The sequence below is a fragment of the Lepeophtheirus salmonis genome, chromosome 6 (genome assembly GCF_016086655.4).
Source record: "Lepeophtheirus salmonis chromosome 6, UVic_Lsal_1.4, whole genome shotgun sequence".
In the NCBI taxonomy this organism is placed as follows: Eukaryota; Metazoa; Arthropoda; class Copepoda; order Siphonostomatoida; family Caligidae; genus Lepeophtheirus; species Lepeophtheirus salmonis.
Window position 1 is genome coordinate 50,554,897 of NC_052136.2, and position 16,806 is coordinate 50,571,702.

At 30.9% G+C, this 16,806-nt stretch overlaps 1 protein-coding gene across 1 annotated transcript; it reads right to left on the reverse strand.

The window, feature by feature from the left end:
• Positions 1-497: 497 nt before the first annotated feature.
• On the reverse strand, positions 498-10,386 carry LOC121120074 (high choriolytic enzyme 1). The gene is given in 6 exon segments (XM_071889368.1): positions 498-583; positions 641-751; positions 9,319-9,587; positions 9,659-9,939; positions 10,003-10,160; positions 10,163-10,386. Coding segments are annotated over 6 exon segments (1,014 nt in total). The 5' UTR covers positions 10,272-10,386.
• Between the last annotated feature and the right edge of the window lie 6,420 nt (positions 10,387-16,806).

Below are 16,806 nucleotides of genomic sequence, written 5' to 3' on the forward strand. Positions count from 1 at the left end.
TTTTTATCATTTATATTAACAAAAATAAGAAATAATATAATCTATTTCGATTCACACTTTAAGAAGGAAGTTCCTTCTAAGTCCATAGTTAACGATGTCCAATGTTCCAATTGTGAAAAGAGGAAGGGAAGAGAAAAGGGGATTATAAAATCGATTATTGTCGATGGATGGAAAAGAGTAGGAACAAGTATTAATAGACAGTGAAGAAAAAGAGGAGCAATGACGGGATTTACAAGTATTTCCAAAAAAAGAAAAAAAATTGTAGGAAAAAAATGTAAAATCAAAATTTTTTGGAAAAAAATTTCAAAATCCACAGCTTTTTACAAAAATTAATAATATTTTGAAAAATTAAATTACTTATACTAAATTTTTGTAGAAAAATCTCAAAAATTCACAACTATTTACAAAAAAATTAGACAAAATACATTTGGAGGGAAGGTGCATGCGTACGTCCTTATATATAGCTATATAAAAGACCTACATATTAAGTAATGCAATTATTTACCCTCTTGAGGACTTTTGAAAACAAATTTAGAAGGATAGTTCATCATGGGACTTGTAATACTGCCAGACATCACCCTCCCTAAAGAATAAAATATAAACAATTAATAAGTAAGGGTAATATTAAAGATCATCTTACCGGATGAATTCGTATTCATGGAATCAACACCGGAGTCGCATGGATAATCTGGAACCTTTCCCTTAAGGTACAAATCTGTACAAAAAGATAGGAGCTGCGCCTTGTCGTCACCTATAAAGTTGAGAAAATTGAGTATTAATATGTGAATGGAATCTTTGGACATGAATTCAGCTCATGTCATATCCACCAAATAAATCTCTATCATTGTGTTATGAAATAGGGGAGATGGCTGCAAAACTATTTGTTTTTTGGCTTTAGCCTACTATTGTTTAAATTGTGCATATAACTTGGCTGATAATTGATTAGACGAAAGACCAATTTAGTGAACGGACACATTACCAAATAACAACTTTGTCTAATGGTTACTATGCCCTTTTGCGCATAATAAATATATTTGATGCTGACTCATGCATAGAGTTGCCAACTCTTTGAAAAATAATCAATTTTTGAACTATTTGACTCTGAAATGAAATAAATGCATATTTTTGAGTAACAAGAGCACATAGAAAACAAATTATTATCAAGTAATTAACTTTAATAATGAAAAAAATCTACTGAATAAAGTAAGAATATTTCTTGAACAGAAACGTGTCTTGCTTACATAAAACTGTATACATTAATATAGAACAAGATATAGAAAGTACAGCATCCATCATGAAATACAGAATCTAAACATATGTAGAAAAATTGTAAACATATTTGTTCCTCAAACTTATTTTCAAGTGGGATTTTGCTGACTATTTTTTAAGACTCACAGTTTTTTCGGGACAAAGTGCATCCTGTTTCAGCTCAATACGGGACGGGTGATTTTTTTTCCTAAATACGGGACAGTTCCGTTTTTCAAGGGACAGTTGACAACCCTACTCATGCTCCAATAATATGTAACTATGATTCCGATCCATATTACTTCAATTATATTAAGATAAAATGTTGAATTATTTGGCACGAAATGAAATGATTAAGTGTTCATTAATGAATTATCGTCTATAACTTTTCAATTCTTCAAATGTGTTTGTCATTGCACGAGAAACTTACTCTTCACAAACAGTATTATTCCCTAAGATAAGTAATAAGAAAAATATTAATCCAATAAACCAAAATAGTGGTGTAAATCGTGTGTATTTTTTTTAGTTCGGGTATTTTTATTTGGGGGGGAATTGGTAATCAGAAGAATGATTTTTTTCCTTAGATCTGTCATTATTATTTAAATCCTGAGTGTTGAAATTCCTTTCCAACTACATTCAATTATATTCCAGACATGAATATTCGCGCTTGGTTATAAAGTAACATTGATGATTTATTGCGCATTTTTAATTTAAGTCCTTGTTGGAATAAGAGTAGAATTGGCGATCGACATCGGAGTAAATATTGTCAATGTCCTTGCAAATATCAAAAAGAAAAAATACATGTTAACAATGAAATAATGGGATAAATAGGGTGTGAGAGTAAACAAAGAGGTTCAACATAGATCCACCAGATGGTGTTGTTTGTAACCGCCCTAAATTTTTTCTCATTACTACTTAGGATAAGCTCTGAGGATTAATATCTCTTAAAATATGGATTTAAAATCAAATTATTCTGAATTGACATTGACGGAGTTGAAGTGTGAACATTCAAAAAGAGGTGCCCGCACTAATGGGTGGAAAATTTGGTTGATTGAGCGTCTTCAATCATATGATTGCAATTATGATTTCGTCGGCTGATTCTTTCAGATTCCTGATGAGAATCCGATGCCACTCTGACAAGACTCCTCAGAATTCAACACTATCGTAGAATGCAATAAATTGGACATGCCCCCATGACAAATGCTCATATTTGGTACTATCTTGTCTAACGCCAGGTGGGGAGTAGTACTCAGAGCCATGATTTTGCGTCAATGTGCTAAGGGATGAGCTCATGTAGCTCAGTAATGGCTATGTGCTTCTTCAAACCTGATGATGAGAATATGCTCTTTATGGGAATCGTTGGAGCCAAAATGAAGAGTGTTTTTTACAACATAAAGCTTGTTGTGGCAACATCAGGAAAGGTTTTTAACAGCAACTGTGAATGTGCAGCTACAATTAGGCCTCACGCTATGTGCAAGCACATAGGATCCACCCTCCTAATTTTTGAAAGGCTATGTGTCCAATGGAACCATTAACGTGTTTAAGTCTTGTACAGAACAGTTACAATCATTCAAACAATCGAGAAAATTAGCGCGTGGGGAACCTATTCGAATAGAAGAAATCGATCGAGGTTTGTTTCAGTTATATCACCGTTACAAATTCATCTCTTAATGATTGCAATCTACATTTAATGTACCCACAGAGACCAAAAAGCTTCCGAAATAGAAAAGCATATACGGATGAGCTGCGCATGAAGACAATAGATTACAGCTACTGTACAGGCGTCGACATATCATGAAGATATACATTTGGATCTGCCAACCTCCAATCAGCTGTACTTGATCACGATTATTTAACAAAGCCATTTACTCATTTTATGTAAAAGACTGTTAAATTATGTGAATCAGAAATCATAAATATAGAGATACAGATACGCTGTAATTATTGTCACACTTATGGAGAGAAGAAATAAAGTGGAAGTTAACTGCATCCAGACTTGGAGACGTTTTCAAGGCTACAGAAAGACGAAATTTCATTAAATTACCTGAGTCTATTTTTCTACTACCAACTCTTGTTTCAGCCGCTATCTCCCATGGTAAAGCTCATGAGTCTTCAGCCAAAATAAAATATTATTATGCTACCGATAATGAAGTCAAGGAATGTGGGTTGTTCATTGATCCTGAATATAACTTTTCGACTGGCTCTCCCAATGGATGTGTTTGTGAAAACGCTATTCTTAAAATTAAATGCAATTTTTAGGACGAAACGAAAAATTAGTACAGGCCCCAATTTTTCATTCATAGAAATTCGAAATAGAGAAATAAAGCTCAAAATAATCATAATTACTTTTACCAGATTCAAGAACAACTTTGTGTGACTAAGACGTCGAAATGTTTTTTCGTACTCTATACATTTAAAGATTTATTTATAGGGGAAATATTTTTTGACAATGACTTCTTTACTAAAAAAATTCTTCCTCCTCTTTTAAAATTTGATCCTGAATATTTTGTTCAATACATATCAAGGAATATTTAATTTCGTATTTTTGAATATTTATTTAGTTATAATTAATTCTATATTAATTTTCTTAAACACATAATATCAATACGTGTATTTTTGTGTGTTACTCTATATGTATCAAAATATATTGTATGTTCGTATGTATAGCGTAGGTGAGGTTTTGTCATATATTACCAGAGAAAAAATATTAAAAACCTTACATTCAAATGATTTTTTGGATGAAAAAAAAGACCTAAAAATGGAAGAATGATCTGAATATCTGAATCGATAAACTTATGGAAAAGATAATTTTGATTGAAAAAGCAATGTACAAAATTCAAAGCAATATTACCTTAGGCCCATCAAAAATAACATTTGGGAAGGGATTTTAGGAATAAGCATCCAAAACTACTTTTTTGAACCTTCAACTCAGCCTGATGATGAGCAAGATCTGAATGTTAGGAGTTCAAGACCAAAAAATGAATGTTATTAAGGACAGGATGGAAAAATGAGAAATGTTCATTATGACTACTAAAAAGTCAAGCTTTCATTCAGTTTATTGAATTTGTTTAACTTTGATGTTAAAACGTTTAAAGAAATATAAGTAATAGGACCTTTAAATACATTTCTTAATAATTTTCAAAAGAATAAATGAAGAATATCTACTAAAACAGGAGGTGGGCAAACTTTGGAATTAAATGAACTTTTAGGAAAATGGGAATTTTTAAAGGGACGCATTCAAAAGAGGACATTTGATAAAATTATATTTATAAAAATATGTAATAGGATGTAAATAGCCTAAATCGAAGTATATGAAGAAAAAAAATTGATTTTTCACAAGTGTATTACCAAATCATCACAAACGAATGTTTCTCTGATGTCGATTTTTTACTTTTTGTTAGAGGTGTGTGTTCTAATTATTGATTGGTTCAACACTTTTGTAGAACGGTATCGATTCTCGCCTTTTTGCCCCTACTAAACATATTTGCAGTAATTTTAATATTTACAATAAGACGACAAGTCAATCCGTTGGTTGGTTGGAGGAGGTCAAAATGTATGTCCAGTCTGCCAAACTGAGGGAATTGGATGATCTTGTGACCAGAAAAGGATTCTGGACGATATAATGTGCTTTTTTTTTTAAATGCTTGAAGAGACTAAAGTGAGGTCTATTCTGGGTACCCATTTTCGATTTCTCGAAGAAAATATGTCACCAGGACTAAGAATTTTAGCGGTATCAATAGGATTTAGTTTCCCTACATGCTTAAGTAAGAAATGTAAGTTGACATGTTCAAATCTTTTATCTATATCCACATTCATGTCACTTTTGAGGATAAATGGAAGGGAATCCCACTTAACATTGTAGAACATTGATTAGTAGAAAGTTTCAAATCTTATATTTGTTCCATACGCATTACTTAAGGAAAATTTTAATCCATTGTTATTAACTTCAACTATGTGGCATTGACTTTTGGATGAGTAATCTTTGGCCAAAGAAGAACATTCCAGTGTCTTAAAAACAAGTGATAGAATGCCTCTGGAAGAGTCAGTCCCAGTAAAAATTATCAAAATCATGAAGAGGACTGAACCCACAGGAACAAAGACTGGTTGAAAAAGCCTTGGTTCTTATGTTTTGTAAAACATCATATTAGGATTCAGCTTTATAAGTCTTTTAATTAAAGCCTTTCTGGTTATTCTGCCTCTTTTGCTTCTTGTGTTTAGTGAAATCATTTTGAATGTGTCTATTACTGTTATCATTTATCTTTTATTCTTGAAGCGAGAACATAGAAGTATAAAGCAATCACTATTGCTTGAGAGACAAAAAGTAACATTGATGATTTTTTGTGGAGTTATAAGAGTTAATCCATGTTGGACTGGGAGTAGAATTGAGTATCGACACTCCAGTAATTCCTACAAATATCATTGCCTAGATACGGAGTAAGAGTTACAATTACTTCCTTCATCACATAAACTCGGCTAATTTAACTACACCTCAAGAAAGCTAAGGTGCTTATCTCCATAGAGAAAGAAGCGTTTTATTGGAACCTTTATTCGTCATTCGGGCAAGTTATGTAGCAGAGCAAAGAATTTAATTTTCTCTGAAAAGCTATAAATTAAAAAAAAAAAAATCTTAAACTTTTTTTTCTTTTGAATAGCTATAGCTTTTTGAAATTTTAAGGAAAAAAATTTTATACTTTTTTCTGAAAAAATTAACTTTTGAAAAATATTTTATAAAAAATATAATTTTTCAAATTTTTTGTGAATAAATATGAATTTTGGATTTATTTTTTAAAAAAAATCCAAAAAACAAATTATATATATATATAAAGCTGCTGCCGCCCCTGATAATTAATGTATGGTTCTAAACTAAAAAATTAGTTATTGACCCACATACGTACTGAAATTTGTAACCCTTGTCAATTATACATACATTAAGCATTTCATAGATTCACTTAATACACATAAAATATTTTCATACTTTTCATGTTAATGTCTCTTAAAAATATGTCAAGTATTGTCATAGAAAACTACGTAGTAAGTACTACTAATTTAAAGAGTATATGTCTCGTTAATATTATTTGACACATTTCATTTCGTACGCATAGGATGTAAAACCTAGTATCTAATTAATCAGAAAGACATGTGATTGATTGGATAATGCCAAATTAGCCAAAATTCTCTTTGTATTGGATCTCCAATACTCATCATTATGTTAAATATTTAAATCTAACGGGTGTTCAATTTAATCAATAATTACGAAAAAATACGTTGATGACGTCAATGTACTCAATCCATTCATATTAAATAATGATTATTGAAAATAATGTAAAATCAAATGATGTATTATATAAACCCCAGGTATTTTTTTTTCTAAGGCAGCTATAATAATTCGTTTTTGGAAGCAATTAAATACATCCTTGTGAAATTGAAAAAATCATTTTGGAATAGCCAGAAAATAAGAAAAAAGTTTTAAGTTTACTTATGTAGAAATTATTAAGACATTAAGTCAATTATATTATACTTTTTAGAAAAATAAATTAGGTTCCAAATCTAATTTGAATTTAACACTTTGATCACGAACCTGTAAGTAATTATGTATTTCATTGAGACTTCAATTTTATCAAAACATAAATTTGTTGAGGTATAGTCATTCACTTAATGGTATTTATTGAAAATTCTTTCGGTTACAATCTTATATTTGTAGTTTTACATACTTATCTCAGTTTTTTAAAAAAATACCAAAACCAAGGTGTCCCAAGACATATAACAGATTATTTTTATTCTCAAAAATTTAAAAGGCATACCCCAGCCCATTTTTTTTCTATTTCATCTCGGCTACACAAATATAAGGAAAAATCCCTATGACAACAATAACAGGTGCCGAATAAAACTTAAATTCAATCAATTGACTTGATCGTAGGGTGGACCGCGAAATTTACATTCAAATGAATGTTACACAAAATGTACTAATCAAAAAGGTATTTTAACTCATTTGACTATAATTAAATAGATGAATGTCTGTTGTAAAAAACTTTGATCTTTTTAATTAAAAATATCTCCATGTAATTCAGTAAAACGTATTTCAACATTGCCTAGTAATAATTGTGAGCTTTTCTTTCAGAATGGATAAATACTATAAATCTATTTCATATATTAGGATTATTTTTACTCAATAACCAAATAAAATAATGTTATTGAATATATTTCTAAAGTATTTTTATTTTAAATTCAGGATATATTTTGATGAAAGCAACGTAGTAGAAATTGATTTTTTTGCTCATCTGCAGTAATTAAAGCATGAAAATCTTTCACCAACTTAACTGCTGTCTCAGCCATATTAATCGCTAAGTTTTGCTCAATAACCATAGCCGTAGGAATTGGGGGCTTAAGATTTACAGACGTTTTTTTCTATAATCAATTAAGAAATTATTCTTTCATTAGGCCTTAAAATTTATTTTCAATGTACAAGGTAGGGATTTTAAATCTGGAACAAATTTAGACGTCAATATCTTGATAAACCTGAGATCTATATTTATAAAAATCCGATTATCTAATTCACATGAAAAAATCGTAAGAAAAAAATACAAATTACCGGAGATTTCCTCCGAATACAAACACCATTTACAATTATTTTGTACCTCCATGTCGGGTACCTGTCAAATGATATAATAGATAATAATGTTATTGAGCTTACATTTATGTTTTAGACGCAGTATCATTCTAGAATCTTGAGCAATTTGTCCAGATCAGGTAATCGGAACAAAATTTATTCCAAAAAAAACAGCACTTTAAAGAATATTCAGTTTTTGGAAAAGGAAATGTGACCTCTTAGCTCATAGGATCTAAACCCTTGGACTACAATTAGTATATAATCTTTTAGAGAGAGTCCATTAAACGTGCAAATAACACTGTTGAAATCTTGTAAGCTTCCAATCGAGAGGCCGTGGCCAACATGAATAACGAATTAATCACCAAGGCCTGGCCCACATTTAGGATCAGGTTAGAGGCTGTGGTTGGAGCTTGAGGATGTTGGTTTGAGTTATTCACTTCACTATGAATCCTTCTATGACAAACTAAAAGATTTGTGAATTGCTAATTTAATTTAGAGAAATAAATAGTTATGTTTTACATTATCCTTAAATTTTTAAGATTTCAAATCCCCACCCTTTCTATTTTTAAGCTTTCCTTTGTATTGACAGGCACATATAACTTTCAAGTTTATTATTAAACTTAATTGAGATAGGAAAACAATCCTTACTGGTTCTATAACTTTAAGAGTTAATACATTGAATGAGTTTGTACAAAATATTTAACTTATTTTTTTCTTTTAGATGATTGCTCCAACAAATACACTGTCAAGTATATAAATTTGACAGACTTATACAGTCTGATAGACCATAATATTAAGGTATTTAGAAGAATATGTTATAACTTTGAAAATTGAAGAGTCTTCACCCGTAAACTAAAATACACCCATTGGACTCAAAACAACGAACTTTATTTAGTGTTGAATAAATTGATAAATGAAAATGGGTAGTTTGCTTTTTTTAATGTGTAGGTTATTAGTTTTCCAACTTCGGGATCCCAGAATCTCAGAAACACAGAAAATGATCCTTAGTATCAATTTATTACAATTAAATATAATGCACAAAGACACCATAACAAAAAAATATGAAACTATTCAATGATGCTGTTGTAACTATTTTATTATTTAGGGATATAAGAAATTGGCAAAACAAATTAAAATACATTCAGAATTAACACCTTTTACATGTTTTTCGACAATGTCTTTGGATAAAACTATATCTACAATTTTTGCTAAGTTGACTGCAGGCAACATCATCATGGTTATTCTCACAAACTAAATAATTAAAATTAAGTGTATGAAGTCTAATATAAAGTAAAATAATTAATTACAAACCACAATTGAAACATGTCTTTTTACAATGTTTATTCATATATTGGCTTATTCCACAAATATGCTTATAGTTGCTACAATACGTAAATGTGTCAACACAAGCTGAAAAAAAAAAAAAGTTATTTAATTTTTTTTTAAATATGGCAAATAGTTCTCACGTTCAGAAGTTGAAGATGCAGGAGATGGAGTTGTGGTTATAGGTAGTGTAGTTGTGGTTATAGGGGGTGGAGATCGGGTTGTACGGGTTGTAGGGGATGGAGTATTAGTTGTAGGTGCTGGAGTTGTAGTAGAAGCTGTGGTAGAATCTCGGCATTCATAGGCTACTTTGGTCTTTTGAATATCCACACTGCTCATTCCACTTCTGTTGGGAATTTGGGCAGTTGTAAACTTTTTTAATGTTATAGTATTTTGACCATTAGTTGAAAAGCTAGGCAAATAAATACCATAATATTATAAATGAATGTTATCGATTATTAATGTTTTAAAAATGATACTAACTATCTAAGTCCATAGTGCATAATGGATCCATAATCGTAGTTCAATCCAAAGGTTGACGCTCTAAATCCAGCATAACAATTGTCATATTGATCAACACCTACACTTCCACAATATGGAATAGTAGCAGGTTCATTTTCCCCAAGAGCTCTCCAAAAGTTACTATGGGTTCCACTTTTGATATTTTCCCAGTTAACTTTAACATACTGGTCTCGATCCGGTCTTGTTTGTTCATGAGCAAACCCAAGGATGTGTAGCAATTCATGAGTAATAACGCCCAATATCTATCACAAAAATTCAAAAAATATGTCAATAATAGTTTTTTTACATAATGCAAATCCTCGTACCACACAACCATTGGATTGTAAATGAAGTTGACTTCTTGCTCTCCTAGTATTGTACCCAAGATTTGCGTAACATCCATCTCCTCCAGTGAAGATATCTACATAATTTGCTTGGTTTGTTTTTTCAACAAATGTGACACATGTTCGATCGGAAATGTGCTATCCATGATCGTTTGTTGTTGACTTGAAGAGAAATCTGAGCTGATTATGTATGGGACAATTCCATTGGGCCATCGATTGCTTCGTCCTCCAATAAAGTTCCTCGAATACATAGCGGCTCTATCGTAAGCATCTACCAGCACTCTACAGCTGCCCTGACCTGAAACATTTTCCTCACTCAAACAAATTGTGAAAAATATTTGAAAGAATACAATTGCTATAAACAATTTTGCCATGTTTATTCACTAATGACGCTATAATAGACATTCAGCATTAAAATATATACTTTTGATCTTCGCTGTGAGATATTTTTACACTTGTTTTAGAAATAGTATAATATTACACAAATAGTGATTACCGAAAATATATGTATATGGTCAAATTGATTTGTGATGAATGTATCTCATTTGGATTTATTTAACAGCTTCAAACATAATTGATATCCTGTTTTAGAGATGTGAGTAATAATATGCCACAATACATAATTGATTTTAATTGTTAAATTAATGGTATTGGAAAAAAATATTCATAGTTTTTTAGTCATTCATTGAGTAAGTAGAATTGTCCTTCATCAGAATTTACTATTTTTGTTTTTAATTTAAGTAAATACATTTTGCATTTATAGATAGATTTGTAAAAAAAAGAAGATAAAATACGATACTTTCTTTCTACTTTCATCTTGTCAGTTATTTGATAACTTTATACATGGGATTTTGTGGTGCTTTTCACAAATTGGAACATAATTATCGATATTTAGGGTGGTCCAGATTCATTAGGAAAATCTTTGAAGGCTTATAACGAACGAATTAAATGTGGTATAACTAGGCCTGTACCCGTTCATCTTTTTTCCGTTCATTCATTCAATCGTTCATTTTGTAAAAACTTTCCCTTCGCCGTTCATTCGTTCAATTTTTTTCCCGTTCATTTTCGAATTTTTATTTATTCATTTAGTTTTTATCTAGTATAAAAATTCCAACATAAAAAATACTCATAAATATATGAAGCTCCTTTTGTTTTGCAATGTATAAAAATGAGCCTCAAGGGCGTAGCTTACTAAAATCAAAATAGGGATTCCCAGGGGTCCTGAAATCATACTCTCAAATCTTATAAAATTGTGTTTAATTTATTCATATTGTTTTTGGGGCTTCAACAGCCTCAAAATAAAGGCACTACTTTTTTTACAGGTAACTTCCAATTTATTTTCAACAGACCCCTCCTGTAAAAAACACTTGAACAGACATTTTTTTCTGAGTTACCTGATTTACTATAAAGGTTGACCTGTGGTATAAACAATTTAGGCAAATGATAAGTGTGCTGTTCATTCAGGGTGCCATAATGTGTGCGAAGAAAAAAAAAGATGACCCGAACCTAACCTGACTTTTGGGCTGGGCTTAATTTTTCTAACATAATACTTGGACCAAGTTGGCCCATAAAACTAGAGCCTGATCGGTCTTTAATTTTTAATTGTCAGGCCCAGTCGGGTTAAATTTTTTATTTCCTAGCTGATTTTTTTTGAAGATGCCTCTGATTAGTTTTTAATGAATTTGCTGATTTTTTCAAAAGTTGTAAATTCCTCCTGTGAGTTATTTTCCCAACTACCCACAGTGGCCTTAGTTTGTCTATAGTGTCAACTTCTCTAGACGTGTTGCTTTTTTTTTATTGTTTTTTATTATTATTTATTGCTAGATACATTAATACTATACTTATGGGGTGCTTGCCGTGTGAGAAAATAAAATTAGTCCCGAATCACTTGTCTATATTTTCGGCTACAATCCGAACCTGAATGCACTACTCCGACCAGTTAAGAACTGCATTTTTTAGTATGAAATTAATAAGTGCATATCAACAGTATAAACTATACATATATTCCTGCAGTCGTAATATTTTATTTTGTAACACTTGTCTCACGACGTTACCTTTATTTATCACGAACCTTTCTCCAAAAAGAAACATAAGTAAGGCTCGAAATCATTTGGCAGTTAAAAAAATAAGTTAACCATGCAAACTACTTTTTATCTCATAAGTTCTCCTAGGCTATCATTGTTATACATATTATTATTTCGCCATTTTTAAAATGAATTACATATTACTAATATCTACGTAGTATTTTATTCGATACTGTATTATAATATTCTATTAAAAGCGTAGCTATAAATTTGTATTTCTAATGATAGTCAAATTTTCTTCATAGCAATAATAAAATGAACGATATATATAATTATACTTTATGAACGGCGAGGGATCAACAAGAAATTGTATTCCTGTCCTTTTAGAAATGAACCATAAGAATAGAATAACTTATTACCTTGTTTATTTATCAAAAGGAATAAATTATGAAATAACCATGACATATCGAGCGAGAAGAGGGAATCGACAGCTGACGACAAAATACCTAGGGTATTTTTGTGTTAGCGAGGTAACGCCGTGATCTACAGTTTTCTTTTTGTACATTGTAGGTATGTAACCAAAAATTTAAAATTCAATATTTTCCTTTTGAATTTACTTTATCTAATAGATCATGGTATAAAAACATTTTGATACCAAAATCATGAGTCTACCTTTAATATTAAGGAAGTGATTATCAATTTATAATCGAAATTTCACGACTTTTTTCGTAGTGCTTATATTATAATCTACCCCAACAATTTGTGATCTAATAAAATGTAATATTTCAATAGAACAACACAACTTTCTTGAACATCAAGAGATTTGAATGAAATTTTCATGAATTATAGAATACAGTATTTTGCAAAAGATAATATTTTGAAATACGTGTAATTGAATTGTATTATATGAAATTCGAGTATATCTTCCCACGCTCTACGAAAAATTAACGATAGTTATTGAAAAAAAAGGAGAGTCTAAAAATGAAAACAAAGTACTTTCATATTGCGCAGCAATAAAGATTAAAGATGCTAATGTCGGGCTATAGATGTATAATAACTAATCTAATAACTTTAAATTGTTATTTAAAAGAGGAGGCACTCATTTTTTGAAACTGTTTCTCAAGTTTACTCATGAGTAGCCTACTACTCATTACTTCTTCAGTAGGATTCATTATGTGCATAAGAGTATAAGCTTAATGAATGTAGGATGTTCAACCATTTGAAAGGGATGTCCAGTTTCCACGACAAATCTCACGATTCCATTATCTACCTCAGGTTGGGAGATCCAGGACGGCTTACTGACACCACAAAGTTTGATTTTTTTTTACTTGGTTTGCATAGAAGACAACAATATTTCAAATTAGAATAGTCGCCATCTCTGTATATTCATTCATCTCATCTCACTCATCTCATTCATCACTGTATATTCATCCATATCCCTTTCTTCTTGACCAGTTTTCATAAAGGGATCATTGTTTTTGTCCAAGTTGGACGGGGAGGCTTGCATTTAGATGAAGATATAAATTGCAAACACCACAAGATGAATAAATAAAATAAACGAAGTGATAAAAATCTGCTGAAATTATTCTTAGTTCAACAGGAAGGGCTATGAATTCAAACGATTGTAAGACACTCATGTTTATACACTGAAATGGCCTCCGTTGTTAAAAACCCATGAAGAAAGACACGTTTTCTTCGGCACGATGATGATGCACGTGAGAGAGGAGTAAGGGAAAGTCGCTTTGCTGATGATTAGTATAATACGGAGAAAAATTTGTTTAGAAGATGCAAGCATACCAACGTGTTTTATTCCTTTTTTATATAATCTCTTTCAACCAATCAAATTCGTTCTTTTTTAACCAATCCAACAACCCTACTCATCGGTGCGAAAAGCGTTATGGTAAAACCTTGAAAAAATCTTGTTATTTTTAATAAGCTTGGATCCACAATACGCTCCTGTGTCCTCCGTTTCACATTATGAGAACATAATAATTTTATTACTACTGTCTAGACTTTATGTCTCTTTTCATTTCAAACCTCAGTATTGGTAGTCCCGTAGGAACATATTATCACTCTCTAAGGGGTGTGATCCTGATTTTAATGATTTATTTAGTAATTATAATTAGAAATGAATAAATAAGTAGAATATTAAAATCTTACTTAACCTAGAATACCATAAAAAAACATTCCAAAGTCAAGGGATTTGCAAATAGTGTGTTCTGAAACATATAGAAAGGAAACAATGTACTTAGTTATTTAAAGTTGTACACACAAAGTTAGATCTATTATTTGAAGCTTATAACAATATTTTTTATTAACTCATAAATATAGTATCAAGGTTACAAGAGCCAGTACTAGAAGTATTCAGGTGTGGGGGGACGGGGGTGTTAAGATGACAATGAGACATTGTGGATTACCTTACTTAACCTGATTGATATAGTGTGATTAATATATGTAGTATAAAGTATAGTCAATTTTCCGCTCTATCATCATTATCATACTAAGAAAAATAGAATTAGAATTATCAGGATCTTTCTCGACAACAATGAAACATTCAAATTATAACTATTAGTATGTGTAGTATGTAGAAGTATTTTCTGAATATTTTTTCAATTATTTTTACCATTGTCAATGAGATTTCCCGCTCCCTCCTTGGCCCGTGCAACGGCGGTTAACCCGTTCTAGAAAAACTATATTTATGCCATTTAAGCTATATTCTTATGTATTATTTTTTATTACTGGTATTTTACTATATATTTTTATAAGTTATAAAAAAACATAGTAAATATATCTGTCAACGACTATGTGAATTTGTTAGTTGAGTCTTATAATTTTATAAATATTGTTAAAAAATAATTAATAATAAAAAATGCTCGAAAGCACAAATTAAACGTGAATAAAGGTATTCTAAACACATGCGATTGATACAGATATTGTTATTTTAGGGGGGGAAAGTTTTGTAAAAGGATCTAGGAAAACTTGCTTTTACAAAATTTGACTAAAGCTTGGAACTTTTTAAAACTTGGGATTCTTTGTTTTTAATTTTTGAACCGATTATAAGATGTAAATCTTCCAGGACTGACTTCCTTTCTCTTTGAAATTTAGAATTTATGTTTTCCCATAGGCAACACTATGTAGAAACTTGTTGACTTTTATGTAATTTGTACTCTTAATCCCAGTTCGTTGGAAAAATAATATTTGTTTGATTTTTTTAATACTAGTGGGAGCTCTTGGCATTGCACAAAATTATACAGTTTATTAAGCACACACTTTAAAGTCCTCCTCAGACCAATATACATACGACAAAATTGTCTATATTAATAATGATAATATATAAATGAATATTTCTAAATGCATGAAGGAGGGGTTGCTATTAAAAATGAATTTAAATGGTAATATTTGATTTTCAATTTACTAACTACTAATTTATTTGACATATCCAGTGAGATAGTTTTCAAATAATTAAAAAAAAATATGATTTGAACCCATCTAGTTTGATCGTTATATTTAAGCCTTTCAATTTTTTCTCAATTTATCTTGACATCCCTTTGTCTATATTTCTGAGACACAAAGGACTTTGGACGTCAGAGTACACAAACTAATTCAAATATAGTTGAATTTCTCTTTCTGTCCTATATTTTAAACTATTTTTTTTACAAAGAAAGATCTTATTTTTCACTAACCATTCTTTATCATAGTTTAATATAATTTTTTCCATAATCTTTTTAATGGTTTTTTCTTAGACAATTGATATTTCTTTATTTTTTAAAGAAAAGATGTTATCCAATAAAACGTATTTAGTTCCTCATCGTTCATTTCATTCAGTACGATTCGCAATTCGAGTTACCTCCACATAGAAGTCCTCAAATATTCACTTTTTTTTAAAGAAAAGATGTTATCTAATAAAAATTCCTTAGTTCCTAATCGTTCCTTTTGTTCAATGCGATTCGCAATTCGAGTTACCTCCACATATAAGTCCTCAAATATTCACTTTCTTTTAGATACATGGAGTTGAATTGAATTTTGTCATAAATAAGGTTGTATTGAGAACAAATGCATTTCCTTAATTCTTTTAAAATTTGCGGAACGGTTAACTGTGTGTCTTCTTAAATCCCAATTGCGACTCTTAATATTTCCCTCATTTCTATATCCATGAAGAATCTTACTTAAATTCGATGGTTATTTAATGTCACAGTAGCTATCACCTCCTGTTAATTGTCTGTGGTCTTCAAAACTGTTCACGGACTGCTTCCTCATGATCTTTCTATTTTTGCAGTTTACGGGTTCCTTTTTGTGAAAACTCAGGCACTCTATCAAAATTTATTAGGCTATGAGAAGGGGCTTCAGAATGCCATCTGCCGAGTCTGGCCCCTTACTAGACTGCGTGGATATTACTTCCACTACAAGCTGTGCCTATGGATGAAGTATACAGCGCAGGGCCTTATCCCAAAGTATGATTTTGTAAACTCCTGGATCTGCACCGCCTTCCAATGTATAGGTGCCTTTACTTTTGTCCCTCTTGGCCCAGTGGATTGAGCTTGGAGGCTTCTCAAGCTGACTCTATCATTAGATATGGAAGTTTTCTCAAGATATTTTGAAGACACTTGGATTGGGACCTCTTCAAACGAACCTCTCTACCGCCAGTTTTCCTGGAATCAATACGATGCATGTCACGCTGGAATCCCGATATCAAGTAACATCGTGGAAGGATAGCGTCATGGTTTTCAGTCGCTAGTTAACTGTGCGGAACCTATCATATGGA